The following is a 16,555-nucleotide window of genomic DNA, read 5'->3' as shown; positions in this document are numbered from 1 at the left end:
GAATATATGCATGAGAATGGGTCAACGTTAGTCCTGGTGTAAAGTGTTTTGAACATAAGCTCTATGAAGTACAGTCCATGTACCATCCGGGTGCAGCATCACAGTCTCAAAACAGATTTTGACACGAGGACCATTTTCAAGATGGCGGTAAAAGATTAGGTAATAAAAGCAGGATCCCCTGAACATTAGTATCAAAGAGTAACATTACTACTGAGGTAGTTGTAAAAAACAACTGTAAAAACCAAGTTGTAAAGACCAAGGGAGTTAAACCCCAGAGAGATCGTAAAGGATTATGCAACGATGTCTATCATATACTGACACGGGCCCATTACAATAAACAGATGCATGTGACTGTGTAGTTGGATTAAATCCATCCATTCTCTTGTCACAGTAACAAACACATTGTCCTGACTGTACACTGAAAGCAGAGCAGCACATGACACATGAATGAGCTTTAAACCAACAATAACACAAAGTGTCTCTATTAAGAGCAGTGGGGAAAAAAAACGACTGGGGGCTAGTGTGCAGCCTCACGGGCATCAGTGACGCAGCTGATGGTGACACAGCAACGGTAGAAACAGGAATGAGCTGATGATGGGAATCTGGCCTGTTGATGTGTGTAGCCTATATGATGTGATTTTTCTTCCAGCACTTTCTTTGAATCTTTCCTCTTTCCCAGTCAGTTCTCATTTTGAGTCAATTGTTACATAACTCGAAAAAATAAAAGCACAAGGCATACATTTTGTCTAAAATATCAGAAGCTTTGCGATTAATATTCTGCATTTGAGCAAACACATCTTATTCTTCCAAGAGGATGTGCACTTGAATCCAGAGTGTCTGAAATGTATGGGCGGAGGGGAGGGGGGGCACCTTGCAGCTGCATCTCTGAGAGGTCTGGGGGAAACACAAGTGGCTCCATAAGGAAAAATAAAATGCAGAGGCGATGCCAAAAATAAAGGCAGCACAAACGGACCTCTGTGTGCAGCACGTCGAAGAGTTCACTTGGCTGCTCAGTTTAGAGACATCTGTGAAATGAAGTTGGTTTGAATAAGAGGAGGCTCGTGAAGTTATGGCCTTCACAATGCTGGAGTGCAGGAGCAACAAATGTGTCTTTGTGTTGTGAATTGATGGGCGGGGGAATTCAACAGGGTCATACATATAGAGGGCAACAATGCCCTCTGGTGTCTGTAGAGTGTGTTGCCCTCTTGGGACGAGCGCTGAGACAAGAGACATGAGTAATGTAATGTTTGAGCAATTCACACATGAAAACAATCTTGTTTTAACGATAACAAAGCTTGATCACAGAATATTTATTCTGACACGACACATGATCAACGCTCAGTCAGCGGTGCTCCCTCTATCCAAGTCCTTTCAACAGCTGCACGCTTCCCACTCATGATGTAAATATTTTAATTTGCCCTGCATTGTGTAGTGCTGTATGGCTAAAATATTAATTCAATAGCAAATCCACACAAATGGGAAGCCACTCAAGAAGCGGAGTATCAAACTATATTTATTGTATACAGTATAGGGACAACGAATAATGTACAAAAAAAAAGGTGAAATATCTGCCAATATCACCCTGCAAATCTAACATTCTTTCAAAACTGAAAGTGGACGTCCTTACAAAACATGATTTCTACCGACCGACAAGTCCAACAAACTAATCTGTTGATAATATAAAGAGATTTGAGAGAGATGCATTAAAATCGGCAACACAGCAATGACTTGATATTTATACAATGAAATATATAAGATTAAGTGGACTGCTAAAGGTGACACGACTACATTTTGTATATTTTAAAAAGGTCCTGAAAAGGAGGGAAAAGACCAGTGTTACCGAGTCAGCTTCCATTTCCCAAAGCTCTTTCATCTAACGTTTTTGGTCCAGAAATAAACCATAATTGAATTACCAGTTACTTAAATCTGTGTCTAGTGTGACAGCATTGAGGTAAAACATCTATATGGATTATTTCTCTGCACAAGCATTTTTTATGCAACTGTAGCAACTGTAGAAAGTAAAATGGGCACGAATTTATGAAATTATTTTAATTGTTTCTTAAAAAAATAACACTACTGAAGGATTATTACATTAGAAACATGTCAAAAGAACTTTCCCATCTGTGGAGACAATCATTGCCTCTGATGCAAACGTTTTCATCAGAACATTAATTAAAATAAGCCTGAATTTGAATGTGTGCAAGAAAAAAAAGGAAAAGAAAAACATTTTGGTTGATTCCTGTGACATGCAGGATGTCAGGTTGTTTTTTTATTGAAAGCCATATCTGATTTAAAATTGAGCATTTTTAATTATTAATTTGCGAATAAAACAGCTAAAAGTCATGATTTGGCTTTCAAAAAAAGAAGTTATTTTGTGAACAACACTGTGTTAGCAAAGCACAGTGAAAAAAAAGAAATAACACAAATAAACAAATACAACATGAAAATATGGTGTGGATGTTCTTCCAAGAGCAGAGTCCACATTACACTTAAGAACCGACGCCTCCTGTCTGTTGTTGAAATACATCAATAGTGTCTTCATCCTCCATCTCCAGCTGTGAGGACAAAACAAGTTACACATCGGTCATTCAGCAACACAGAAAGGCAGCACAGTATATATAGATCATAACATTTAACCTTAGCAACAAGGACTTTCAGAAATTTGTTAATAGAACTAGCAGCGAAAAAGGTAAATCATTTATCTTCTTATTTTTTTACAAATTCACTTAAATTGTGCAGCAGTTGGTTGTGTTTTGGAAGAAGTATTTTGAGTTGTGTTAAATTAACAAAAAATTTGTTTCCACTTTCTCAACATCTTACCACCCAAAACTTAATCAATCAAAAATTGTGAATACCGAGAAGCATTTTTAGAAAAGAAAAATCCAGAATTTGTTTGAAATACACATACAAGTTACGTAAGTTTAAGTTACTACATGAATAAATCATGCTTTAACTACACACTGATCCCATAATTCTCGACCTTCTGTGGCAATTAGAGCTCTGAGTTATCAAGGTTAAACCTGCAACTTCTGCACATCCAGATTTCCTGCTCCATCGGACCGAGAGTGAAGTGTATGAACTGCCATTTTCAGTTCTCCCCATTGATGTTGCATGGCAACAAAAAGTCTAGGGTTTGGCTGAGATGCTCTCATGGACAGTCAGTCGTGTCAAGAAGCCTCTCAAGCAAGTTGTCTTGGCTGTATAGTTCTGCTCAGTGTCATGCGGAAATACGAGAACTGGACTCGTTGTGGGCTAAAGTAAGAAGTCTGGCAATTCTATCTCACACATTACATCCCCTTTTTTAGCATGCGTGTTGTGCAACTCTCAAAGCAATTTCCCTGCAGGGATCAATAAAGTTTTCTAATTCAGATTATTTGGCTAAATCCCCCCCCCCAGTTCTGACCAATCTCAAGGTTTCAAGCACGTAATCAGCCTGATGGCACTATTACCATACTTCAACAAGGGGGTGGTATTAGCCAGGTGATGAGAAGTAGCTAGTGTATCTATGAGTGAATGTATCATTTAAATGCTTTCGAGTCAACAACGTGACCGGCTCAAGCAACAAAAGAATTTCATGTTCCAGGGACTCTACATTTTTAACTTGAACCATTGGGATATTGGTCACCTCCCTGATCAATGCCCTTCCCTTCTGGTCACCCATACAACCAACTGTTGTGGAAGGGATCTTATTTATTCTAAATTATTACAAAACGTTTTTTGGGGAGCAGTCCCTATACACTGTGATTTTCACATGTGAATGGGAAGCATTTAGATTTAGAAATCTACAAAGTCAACGTCACACTCCTTTCAAACAATTGAAAATGTCTTTATGATCATGATAATGTCATATTAAACCCAAATTATGGATAAAACCCTTCTTCATGGAGTCAATTGAGGCTCAATAAGACCATGCAATGTTAATAAATGCATTTGAATTGCTTAAAAAAGGGGAAAACCAGTTTTGCAACCAGGAGGACATATACACCAACAATTTATCTGTTGATGTGAGTGGATGGGTAACTAGGTGGGTTCGGGGTTAGTCTATTTTAGGTTGTGGAGCCAGTTTAATACTAATCACTGAATAATTTAGTTCAACCAACAGCCTGACTGTGTGTACGCAAACGGGTAATAAAGATCTGTGGCACAGTGCATGCTAACGTGCGACGGTATGTCATCTATTATGGTGTGAAATGAATTTAAACCATGATAAATATCAAGAAACAACAACTATACTGAGTGCAGTGCAGCTTCAAAACACAAACATCATGAAGAGTGTGTTCCACCAACCTGTGAAGGTGTGTCCGTTTCATTAATCGGCTGTCCATCGAACCTAAAACGTATCTGTCGAATTGACAAACCCTGGAAGAGACACACACACAGTCTCCGTTAGCAGCTTAGATAACACACACGACCCCGGGGGGTGGGTGGTTCGGTGCAGACGGAAGTTACCTGTCTTTCGCAGTATGCCTTCATTAGTTTGCTGAGCGGAGTGTGCCTCTTGATTTTGAACTGTACCACCGACCCGTCCTGACCCGCTACCTTCAGGTTGATGTGGTCGTTCTCCGTCTTCACTCCTTCCTGCAACAAAAAAACCCGCCATCATTATCATCATCATCATCATCAGCGACCCACCGGTAACGTCTCTAAACTCACCGGTGGCGAACTCAAGTAGCGAGCTAGCTTAAGTCAGCCCCGTGTACCGGATGAGCTCGGTCCTGGTGGAGGGTTTCACCGGCAACACACACTTAGCGCTACACACTTCCCCCCCGGGGGTTAGCATAGCAAGCTAGCCATCGCTCAAACTGGCGCAGAGAGCCACAATGGCGCAAATGAAAAAGAAACGCGCATATCATTCATTTCACTAGAAACCCCTCACGAGCCTCTACTGCTCAACTCGAGGCTAACACTAGCGTGTAGCAGCAGCGGGCTGGGGGGGGGGGGGGTCGGGACTGGAGGGGACGCCACCGACTCTGCGCCTAAATCCAAAATATCCGCAAATCGCTGAACCTTTGTTTTCTCCATCTACCCGCTCAAATGCGGCATCTGTAGCCTGGGAGCACACTTAGCTTAGCTGTGCTAGCGTTAACGTGCTGCCGGCACCATTCGCGCTAAAAGAGCGACATGAAACACGACGCAGCTCCGGAGGAACCCCGCACTGACCTTTGGCTTTTCTTCGGACATCCTGCTGCGTGTTCCCGGGGAGGATCCTGAGGTGTAGCGGGAGACGGTTTACAGTGGTCGGCTCGTCAGCTCCTCCGGCTCTTTCGTTTTGGACCAGGGGCGCGCGCCGAAATTTAAATTGTGATTCGACCAACGGGGTCACGTGCTCCTCTGTGCATCGGGGCCGCGCATACGTGAGCGCGCAAGGTCAATTTGCGCGCTCCCGCGAGTTAGCTGGAGAAAGTCCATGGGTGAAACAAAAAGTTCCTGCTGCAAAATAAACCTTTTAATCCAGTCAAAACTTAATTTACGATTAGTTTAATATTATTAGTTATAGTTTCAAAATTAAACTTAAATCATATTAAAGACCTGCAAACTCACTCACAGCACTTTTATATGCATTTTACCTGCGATACAGGAAATACATCCAATATGTTCCATATTGCTATAATGGCCCTGAACCACTGTTCTGACATTGTATATATTTTTTCAATGTGTATATTGAATTTGTAAAAATGTGTTTTTGTTTTTTTATTGTACTCTGTGTTTCTACATTTGCCCACTGTACTGCTATTTGTTAAAAAACAAAGTGTTAATGATAAAAAACAAAACAAGTTGAGGATCCAAACAGTAAAAATAAGACTTCTTTGCATCCTTCAGTTTTACAAATGCAGACAGTCTAAAATAGGGTCAATATTCCACGTATAAACATGTATCTATAGTGAATACATTTTTTCTGGTCAAGGACCACAGCACGCAAACTGGTGTGTTACCATCTGAAAGTCGGGACAGGAATAGGGTAAGAACAGTTTCTCTCTCAAAGCCATCAGGTTTTTAAACTCGTTGTCAATTCATGTCCAATAATCCTGTGCATATCTGTTTTCCTGCCTGTTCTCCACGTTTTTTCCCCTCACTCACGTCTGGAATATGTGCAATAAACTATAGATACACATTCTCTACAGGCAGTTGTCACTACATTTGTATCCTTGAATGTTACACTGCACCTCTGAATGTATATAGTTTGAGAATTGTATTGCATTTGACTTTTTTCTACTTCGTTTGTGTTTTGATTTCATTATTGCGCTGTTGAGCTGACTTGTTTCTTCTGGTCCAACACCTGTCATTCATAATGTTGACCCGGTGTTAACGTTCACATGACAAATAAAACCATAAGAAAATCACGCAAATCACAAAAACACGCAGTTTTGTTTATTAATTTTGAAATTTATGGTCACATTTTGTTTTCAACAGCTGAACAAGAATCAAATGCTTGACATGTAAATCAATGACAAACATTTAAGCTCTTATTCTGGTATTGCATGTTACAAATAAACTTCAATATAAAAATAACAAATAAGCTTTCGACCGGAATGACGATCAGAAAAATTTAATTAAGAGGAAACTGCTGTTTTAAAAAGCAACTTAAGCATCTGCTGCATTTTATGCAAATACTGTTTGCTTGTGATGGTGGACCATAAGGACACATGCAGTTTCCTGTGTGGAAAAAATATTAGGTGAACGGAACACAGGTGGAATATTTTGCACTTTCAGTCGAAAAGGTTTCAGAACAACTTGGGGACATCGTTGAAATCAGGCTGAGAAGAAGAGAACCATTGCTTCTTGCGGTCGCAGTTTGGATTACGACCTACAAAAGAGGAATGGAGAACAGATTAGTTTTATTTTGATGGTTACAAAAGTGGATAAAAAGCAATACATTTGTCTTTTAGGTTTACAAAACTCTATATAGTCATTAGCTTTCAAATTGAATTAATGTGCATCAAGTATGTGCAGTGTATTTTTTCTCCAGTAGAGGGCTATTGCTATTATTATTTCAATGCTACATCTTTCTCTTGGTTGATAGAGACCTTTTATAAGGGGTTCTTGTTTCATCTACTCAGACTTTATTATTACTATTATTATTATTATTCATTTTATCTTATCTTTCCCCTACCCTTTGTTTGTGAACTAAGCATCTGCCAAACAGTCATCTTCGATGTTTCAAATTTACATTTACTAACCCACTCAAACGTCACAAACAATGAATGTGTCTCACCATATTTCGACCTGACTGCATCGTGTCTCAGCAGCATCACTGTGCCTCTGAAACGGGAAGCAACATAAGCATCTTTCTAAGATAACCAGGAGCACTGACCAATAAAAAAGATCAATAAGGACACGTTAGCAATAAAACAAAGACTTAGGATAAAAGCATAAAACAAGCAGTATTAAAAAGAAGTTAAAAAAATAAGAAAACCTTATTCATAATCTAGGCTGAAATGATGCATAGGCCAACATGATAATGATGAATAAAAATGAAAGTAAATAAACCTGGTTAACAAATGGTCTCAATGTGTGGGCAATCCATAATGTGTGTGGTGGTGGAGATATCTGTTTGCAGATTATTTTTGTTAAGACAGTAACAAACTAATAAAGTTTTTTGCTAAACATCTGAGTATACAATGATGTATTTGCTTTCTTACCAGCATTCCCCATCTGGGTGTCGCCCTCCATCCTTGCAGCTTCTTTCTTGCTTCTGGAATTATAAAGTATGCAGGTACATCAGTATTCATCATTGTTTTAATTGCAATTGAAATGAAATAGTTAAAATAGTGTTCTTACAATTCAAGCAGTCCAATAATCTGACAGAATATGTCAGTTTCCACTAAACACTCATTATTAAGTCAACTCGTTTTTTGAGGCCACGTCCTCATAGAGTGAGCAACGTTATTTTCAGAGTTAAACTGCAGCCACAAATTCTGGCAGGCTTTAGGAGATGGCGGTATCAGGCGAGCCTGGCAGAAAAATAACGCATTGTGTTTCCTCCTCCTCCTCCTTTGCTGAACCAGATTTCTCGGCCTTCACCTCACGAGACTTAATACTTACCCAAATGTTGGTGGACACCTGCAGCAGCAGCAGCAGCAGAGGAAAATGGTGATGATGAGGATGCTGCCAGCCACCGCCGACAGGCCGATGAGCAAACCCTTTAAGTTGACTGTATCAAAGACAGACGCAAAGGAAATGTTAACATACATATGTCAGGGACGCTCAGATCCAATAACAAAGGTTTTCTCAGTTAGACTCTATTTGATATCTGGGTGTTCTAGGTGTTGGTACAGTACACGATTTCCACTTATTTTTATTCAAATTTGTAGGTTATGGTTCTTCTAAAGAAGCACCGTAATTAGTAAGCAAATCCTTAATTCAAATATTTATTATCTCATAAGAAAACTTGATCTGAGGAAGGTGCAAAACCATGTCTGGAATTTGAGATTATTTTCATTAATGATTGATTCAAAGAATTGTAAGACTTCTAAAATATAAAAAATAGTCAAATAAAATTCCCCAAAACCCACAAATTCCAGCAGCTCTGTATGAAATCTTCAAATTGCTTAAAATTATAAAATTCAACAACAGGTAGCAAAAAGAAAAGCAGCAAATCCTGATAAACAGAAGCTTTAATTTGATTATATCTGTCTTTTCTACTATAAAGATGTCCCACAAAGAATCTAAATATCAAATGCGTGCAGGGTGAACCCAGATGAAAAGTCTTACGCCAGCAGACCCCCCATCGTGCCCAATCCAAAGGACAGATGCTGCTGGGGGGCAGGATGGACCTCACTGGGTAGTCGATGCATTGTTTGTTTTGTCCACACCACAAACACTGCAACAGATGCAACAAACAATAGAATGATGAGCGCCAAGAGACAACCGAGGAACTCATTTGTATAAGTCTTTTAGGATAAGTTTCAGGAGACTCACATTGACATCCTTCAGACACTCTATACAGCTGGTGTTGGATTTTGTGGCACAAGGAACTGAAAAAGAGAGAAGTCACAGTGGTTTCTAGTTTTATGGATGGGTACAGGCCCTGCAATCATTGTGTAAGTCTGAGCAGGTCTGGGAATAAAGTTGGAAGGAAATAAGGGGAATTAAAATAAGAAATCTGATAAAAATCTCCCTGTAAATTCTATCCTCTCCCCACATGGATAAATGATTACCAGAAGAGGCAACCACATACAGTCAGATTGACACTTTCCATCAAGAAACACTAGTGTAAAGTGGACTTTCTGTAGAGGTCAACACATGTCCACAAACAGTACAGCCTCTACAATAACCTCAGATGTTCATCGTTCCTTCTAAATTCATGAAAATCCATTTAGCCCACAGTCACGTGACAGCCTCCTGACCTGGACCAAGCAGAGCCCATCAGCCTCAGAAGAGCAGAGAGAGGAGAAGTCACTTACTCGGAGCTGGAGGAAGAGTCTGCGCCGCTACGCTGAGCAACAAGCTGAACAGAGTGAGGACAGCGGCGGCCACTAAGGCTCGGCTCACTAGGGCCATCATGGAACGATTGGAAACCATTCTAGAGCGTGGACGTGAAGGTCACCAACTACCACAAGTCTGGAGACACAGAGGAAGAGGATGACGTCACAAGCTCCTGCAGGGTCCAAACAGCTGGACACTGAACACAAGGTTTTATACATGAGAGGAAATGTGTGAAGGAGGGATGTTTCTTTATGCTGTATTTAACAAACCAACATATAACCCTTCAAACAAACACAAGTCGATGGCATGTTAAAAAAATAAAAACACTTCAAAGACTATGTGTGACTCTATAATTTATCTTTATATATGGTTTATAGATCATTTACAAATACTAACTTTATGTAATTCGAATTAAAGTTGTCAAACGAGGCTTACCTCCTTTTGGCAGTAGGTGGTGCTATCACGTACAGTTTAATAGATCTGTTTATTTCAAAATCACACTCTTGTTTCTCTTCAGATCATAAATCTTTCACCTTTGCAATAGTCTAAGTCAAGACATCAAAGGACTCTATGACCATTGACACTGTGACATTACAGCAAACTGAGATCAAGGAAGGTTACACGGTTCAGCTTTTAATCCGTCTTCCCCGATTAACTTGTTTTTGATCATTACAGATCCTTATTTGAATTGTTCTGTTGTTACTTTTGGAAAACGATTCTTTGTATCACCACCCTTCTACTGCACAACATGGGTCAAAAAGGACCCGTATTCATTTCCACTTATAGCATGCTATATGTTTGAAATAAATGTATTTTATAATTTTATATAAAATATCTTGGTTTAACTTCCACAAAACATGTTTATTTTCTTATTTTATAAAAAAACTTCAATTTTGTACTTCTACAAAACTTTTACACATAGGTTCATTTTTACACAAAATGACCCATGCAGTATTTCTTCACAACGGAACTCCTACCATTGATTTCACACAGCTGTTTTTGCACATCTGGTGCATGTGAGTCTTATTTACAATCAATTACTAGTGAGAAAGAGAAATATGTACAATTCTAACTCGCTGTTAGCTAGCTAGCTTCTTTTCTGGCCTGCTGACCATAGGTAGATCGACAAAATAAAGCTTGAAATACAACTGTATATACATAATAGACTGATTGATATGCTTTTGAAACTATGCTTTTGATTTTCTTTATCCAGAGTGTTAGTATGGCCGTTTACAATCATTTCAGACTTACGGTTGATGAGGAAAATGAGGAGACAACTCTCTATCTTGATGAGCGTGAAATCTCTGATTCTGAGGACCTTGACGATCTTCTACAGGATCAGGCTGGAGCAGTAAGTGAGTCTTGGAATCCAGCTCTCCTAAATGAAGAAGGCTCCTTTGATGATATAGGAGACTCATCTTCTTTGTCATCACAGGTTACCGTTTGATCATACTCTATGTCATCAAAGGATGATGATTTGGAATCCACCTAAAGGGGAAAATATATTCTTTAATATATTCATCATCGAGACAAAACTTTTTCAACTTTTTCAACTTTGTTAAAGATCGTGGGGTTTCGCAGTTTATAGTAATAGACTTTTTTCTTTATAAGTTCTTAGGTTGGTGTACAGTGATTACTGCCTATTATGATATGGTTTCATATGGTTGTTAATGGAATTTTCTCATCGCTTAACGTTTCAAGAAATAAAACAGTTTAACTGACTTAAGATCAAACTATATACTGATATCTCTGTATGTGCAAAGTATCAGAAGTATGGAGTATTTTGCATTTAAACGTGCACATAGACACTAACTTATATTCTAGGGACGGAAATCGGCAGGGACCTCCCGATACGATGCTATCACGATACTTAGGTGGCCGATATGTATTGCGATTCTGTAAGTATTGTGTTTCGATATTATGATTTCCTGCGATTTCTTTTGGTTATTTTTTTTTTTAAATACTGGACCATGACAGTTGAATCATACCTTCATATACAACACAGTCAAATTCACTTAGAGCTTTACAAGTTTTATTTCAATGCCGGGCAGCCAATAGAGAATATAAATAAAAATGTCCCCCATTATTGTATAGTCCCTGTCAACTGCACACAAACTGACAGATTAAGAAATGTATACCAACAGGCTACTTTTAAACAATAAATAAAAGGTAAATTAAATAGAATGAATTAAAGTTTACTTAAAATATAGACTTTGAAATAAACAAAAAGTAGGCTTTGCTTCACTGTTGTTTGCATGTAGGCTATGCAAAGCTAGTGCTTGGGTATGTTTAGAGAATAAAAATAAAATGAATCGTCATTCACAAGAATCACGATTCGTAACTGAATCGATTCCCCCCCCCCATACCTTTTATATTCCAGCATTGGGATTTTAACAGTTACCATTTGCTGGTACGGTATTATATGTGTTATATTATTGGTTTAGTTAAGTGTTCATAATTGGCACCTGAGGTTAAGGAAACACATCTAAATTCAATATGGTCCGACATTAGACATGACAGAACATAAGACACAAACACACGAGCTATTTTGAAATACAATAATTTATTAAAGCATCTTTAAATTCTGATATAAAACATTTTCCTGATTTTTCCACTTCAAAACAATCCGAAATCTCAGAAGTACAGTCATCGTCAGTGGCATTGTCAGTGTCTGGTGTGGCCGCCGGCAGCTGACCAGAACGCCTATGCAAGTACGATCGGAGAGCAATGGAAGACAGTGATGCAATGTCCGGTAAATGCTAAGCTCATTAGGTTTGGACCATATTATCATGACATACACTGATGGTTGATTGGCTTAAGCTCGAGTGTTTTGAGGCCGATGAGAGGAAATATATGAGGGCAACACACTGAGGTTATATCATATTGACAAATGATCAGAAACAGGATTACAAATTCGGAAAATCAATTGTCTGTTTCAGAATTTTTGTGTCCCTGAACAAACACACATAACAAAGCAAAACGGCATCATAACATTTTCCAGCACACAGTTCACTTCTCTGAGCTTATTCTCTCGTCTACTGACACTTCAATAAATAAATACTCCACCCTCAAGTGGCCTTTGACATCACTAAAAAAAGACAATCTTTTAGACACAGACACACTATACAGATGACACCATGCTGTCCTGGAACATCAGTTTCAGATCCAAAACGTTTCAGAGACAAACCCAAACCAATTCACTTCAAATCAACGCTGCCCTGATTCTAGTACTGCTTCCTTTTGAGAAAATACTCTACTGCAGTGGTTATAAATGTTGCATCTCCACTGATGCAGTGGTTATTTACATTGAATTTGTTTATTTGCTGCATTTACTTGACTTGTTGTTCTTGTTTTTTTGTCACACACACACACACACACACCCATGGACGCCCTTACTGCCACGACCCACGATACGCAACACCTCGACATTTATCTGAAAAGGCCACGTTTGCACTTTGACTAATTACGCCAGATTAAATAGCTACAATAAAAACTTAAATAAGGCAAGATGAGGGAGAGGATCTCCCGGGGAGGATGACGCTTTACATTACACATTAACCTGAGGGAATCTCCATCCAGGAGAACATTCATCACACTGGGCTGCAGGGTGTGATTGCCACTGCAACACATTCTTTTACACAGTTTGGGATGTGGGTTTGATGAAAATAAGATCAAGTCTAAATTCAGTTGCTAATGCGCATCTTCAATATTTTTGGGGGTGGAACTGAAAATAAAATCTATGAGAAATTTCCGGAATTACATTTCAAGTAGAATGATATAAATGAGCAGTGTGAGGAAGGAGAGTAACATCGTCTGGAGACTGCATGAAGGGAGGCGACACTCAGGATGACGATAAAGCTTAAAATGGTGCAGATGCTCCCACACGAGCACTAAAGACATCAGCATTTTGTTGTTGTTTGTAGAGATTAATCTTTGTTTTGTTTGTCAAACGGGTTTTTATTCCTCTTCTCATTCCTCTTCTGTCGATTCTTGCTTGTAATCGTTCAGATGTAGTGTTCAAACTCTATCCAAGTCCTGTGGAGTCCATCACCTGATCCAGTTGGTCCCATAGCTGGACACAGACTTCACACTGCAGCGCTTCTTCACAATCATGTTTATGTAGGCTTTCATGATCTTTGTGATCTCTCCCACCTGGAAATGTAACGATTTAAAACAAGTTAGAAAAACCATGCAACAAAACTTCATGTGTAAAATAACCGATTAATTGAAAAACCCATTTACAGTTCTGAACTCCGGAAAATGTCCAGGCAAGCGAGTCCGGACTTTGAGCAGAGTTTCAATTTGTATTCTCTTTGTTTCTTAAAAATTCCACTTCGTGTCGGTCACGTGAATCCTCCGCACAATATCCTGCTTTATTCTCACATGGGCTCAAGCGTTAATTCCCCAGATAAAATGGGGGCAATCAGGAAAAACTCTGGAGATTGTTCTGAGCCTTTGACTCTGAAATTCACGTTCTCACATACACCCCCTCTGGATAAGGCCAGGAACATATCCGGAGTTCAGTGTATGTCTGAAAGCAGCTTTCATGTCGATCTAAACCGTTCTGAGAAATTTAATTTACAATGGACTGAAACATTTCTGTCCTTAAACATTAAAGTCTGCTGCTGTAATCTATTCTCTTATGAATAATAAATACACACAGACTGTATATCTCCATATCCACATACATAATCTGTTCTTACCTGTGGTGTTTCAAAGAACATTTCCCGCTCATCCACTGTGATCTTGTACGTGCACGGCTGCGGAGCGCCGAAGAAGATGATGTGCTCATAGGGGAACTTCTCCAGAGGTTTGGGCTCCCCCTTCTTATAGACAGACACGTTCTCAGCGCTCACACTCAGCCACAGGTCATGAGGGAAGCCTCCTTCTTTGCACTACAGACACGTACAAAATTTTCAGAGCATTATTCAACGTGTAATCGGCCTTGCAGATTGGGTTTCAGTGAGATGGGATGTTTTAACAGTGCCATTATTTATATTTAAATTCTTACATTGTTTAATTCTGTCTCAATTTCCTGCAATTAGTCTGTAAGTCCAGGAAGTGTTTTCACACTGCACACATACTAAATTCCATCCGGACCTCAGAGGATGCTGTGATTCCAAAGGTCCAAACCAAGCAAGGTAGGTATGAAAGTTATGATTGAGGTCTCAGTGAACTTACCTCCACATCAAACAGTGTGGATCCATATCCAGGCCACTCTTTGATGATGGTCATGTATTTGAGCATGGCCTGGTGCTGATCCAGAGCTTTGAGGCGAGACCACTTCTCCACGATGCTGGCTCTGGTGGCGGACATCTCCTCCTTTATCCACATCTCCAGCATCTGCTCCTCCTCCATGCGCTGCTTCTTCATCGAGCCCGTCTTCAACCCCCGACGCAGTGTCCCATCCAGGAAGCTGGTCCTCCTCCGCTCCAGAGTCTGGCCTGACCCAGAGGCTCCGCCCACCTTGGTGAACTGCAGGATGCGACTGCGCAGGCGGCCCACGGGGTAGACGTTCTCCAGGCTCCAGGTGGCCCGCACTTTGTCCCCGTGCAGAAACTGCAGGCGCAGAGCCGCCAGGTGCTGCAGGGTCTCCTCACGGCCAGGGAAGTGGCCTCTGGTCAAACTCTCATGGGCCTGAAGGAAAAACATTCAACATTAGCACCAACTGCGACACGTGATTGAGGAAGAAACCCCCTGTAAAGTGTAACACGACGAGTAAAACACACCTGCTCGAACATGAAAGCAAACTCCACTCCTTCCCTCGGCATGCTCTCCACATCCAGGAAGCAGTAGAGCTTGAAATAGAGTTTCCACTGGCCCTCGTTCTCAGCTTCCTCACTGCCAGACAGTCTGGTGGGAAAATCACAACTGTGTCACTTACACAAGTAACAAAGTACAAATACTTGCTACAGTACTTAAGTAGATTTTGTAGGTATCTGTACTTTACTTAAGTATCTATTTTTCTGTCGACTTAGCCCCCCTACATTTTTAAACGTATATCTGTACTTCCTACTCCTTACATTTTCAAAACTGTCTTGTTACTTTCGTATTTATGCACGTGGGGGGAATTATCCGTTACTTTTATTTTGCATCTTCGAGCGCGACCCTACTAACATCGAGACAGATTTCAAACTAAATGGACAATTACACAGAAAAGACGATTCATCGTGGTTTATCTAACAGCGCATATTAAGGGCGTGTCAAGAGAGGGAGACTCGTGGAGGGGTGGGACGCTCATTTCTGTGACAAGGACGTGGAAGAAAAGTGATGAATCAGCCAACATCGCTGACAACATCCACCACAAAACATTCCCTATCCCTGGCTTTATTTAAATTAAGAATATGTAATTTAATACCTAGTGCACATTTCCTCCTTGATAATTTTTCATACTCACAAATCTTTTCTTTCTTAAACCTGTTTTTATTTTTTTATTTTATTTTATTTTATTTGAAATAAGAGAGGTTTCAGTTTGCTTCCAAAGATACAGCTGCTGGAAATGTCCCTCAGAGAGGAACCTTTTACGATTATCTCTTGAATACATGTTAGAGCCTGTACTTGTATACTTAAGTAAACAGGACCAAATCCAAATCGTGAATAACATACCTTTCAAATTTCGCCAAAACATCGGCCACAAGGACCCTGCTCTCCACAGCTTTGTCTACGGTGTTGTTGTGCTCAAAGAGGGCAAACATGTTCCTGCTGTCCTCCATGGCCAAACCTCTGATGAGCTTCTCAACCACCTGAGGAAGAAAAGGCCAGATATCAACAATCCCATCATGAGACATAAGAACCAGCTGAAGAGCAACTTCTAAGATAACCATGTATTTGTTCGGGACTGCAGCTCGCTCACCTCTCCCGCGCTGGTGTGTGAGTTGATGGAGATCTTGCAGGAGCCTCCTCCGTGGCAGTAGACGGTGGTCGTCATTTCCTGTCTGGTAAGAAGCGCCATGATTTCCTCTTGGGAGGGAACCAACTCTCTGGTCTTGGTTTTCTTCAGGGACTCACCGATGAAGTGGGCAAAACTCTCAATCTCTGTACCAGGGAACAGCTCCTTGATCCTAAAAAAAAGATCCACAGACAGAAACAGGGTGAGCTGCAAGTCTCGGTCAGCTGGAATGGTCCGTGA

General features: G+C 40.1%; 3 protein-coding genes across 3 annotated transcripts in view; all 3 read right to left on the bottom strand.

Annotated features, from left to right (window-relative positions):
* Nucleotides 1-1,495: 1,495 nt before the first annotated feature.
* On the bottom strand, nucleotides 1,496-5,285 carry LOC133967751 (small ubiquitin-related modifier 3). The gene is made up of 4 exons (XM_062403395.1): nucleotides 5,161-5,285; nucleotides 4,450-4,578; nucleotides 4,288-4,359; nucleotides 1,496-2,555 (listed from the first exon to the last, which is right to left on the bottom strand). The coding sequence occupies exons 1-4, from the start codon at nucleotides 5,179-5,181 to the stop codon at nucleotides 2,490-2,492; spliced, it is 288 nt and encodes a 95-aa protein (XP_062259379.1). The 5' UTR covers nucleotides 5,182-5,285; the 3' UTR covers nucleotides 1,496-2,489.
* A 1,437-nt stretch (nucleotides 5,286-6,722) lies between these two features.
* LOC133967074 (pituitary tumor-transforming gene 1 protein-interacting protein-like) lies at nucleotides 6,723-9,501 on the bottom strand. The gene is made up of 6 exons (XM_062402289.1): nucleotides 9,405-9,501; nucleotides 8,920-8,975; nucleotides 8,713-8,821; nucleotides 8,044-8,152; nucleotides 7,641-7,693; nucleotides 6,723-6,805 (listed from the first exon to the last, which is right to left on the bottom strand). The coding sequence occupies exons 1-6, from the start codon at nucleotides 9,499-9,501 to the stop codon at nucleotides 6,723-6,725; spliced, it is 507 nt and encodes a 168-aa protein (XP_062258273.1).
* A 2,470-nt stretch (nucleotides 9,502-11,971) lies between these two features.
* Nucleotides 11,972-16,555, bottom strand: part of myo10l3 (myosin X, like 3) — a 53,311-nt gene continuing 48,727 nt past the window's right edge. Inside the window, exons 36-41 of the mRNA XM_062403397.1 lie at nucleotides 16,280-16,487; nucleotides 16,033-16,169; nucleotides 15,156-15,279; nucleotides 14,608-15,063; nucleotides 14,130-14,321; nucleotides 11,972-13,578 (exon numbers count right to left, since the gene is read on the bottom strand). Coding sequence (XP_062259381.1) covers nucleotides 13,474-13,578; nucleotides 14,130-14,321; nucleotides 14,608-15,063; nucleotides 15,156-15,279; nucleotides 16,033-16,169; nucleotides 16,280-16,487 — 1,222 coding nt within the window. The 3' untranslated portion in view covers nucleotides 11,972-13,473. The remainder of the gene's footprint in view (nucleotides 13,579-14,129; nucleotides 14,322-14,607; nucleotides 15,064-15,155; nucleotides 15,280-16,032; nucleotides 16,170-16,279; nucleotides 16,488-16,555) is intronic.

This window comes from Platichthys flesus, chromosome 13 (genome assembly GCF_949316205.1).
Source record: "Platichthys flesus chromosome 13, fPlaFle2.1, whole genome shotgun sequence".
Classification (NCBI taxonomy): Eukaryota; Metazoa; Chordata; class Actinopteri; order Pleuronectiformes; family Pleuronectidae; genus Platichthys; species Platichthys flesus.
Note: the sequence above shows the minus strand (reverse complement) of the source record. Positions and strands in the feature narration are given on the sequence as shown.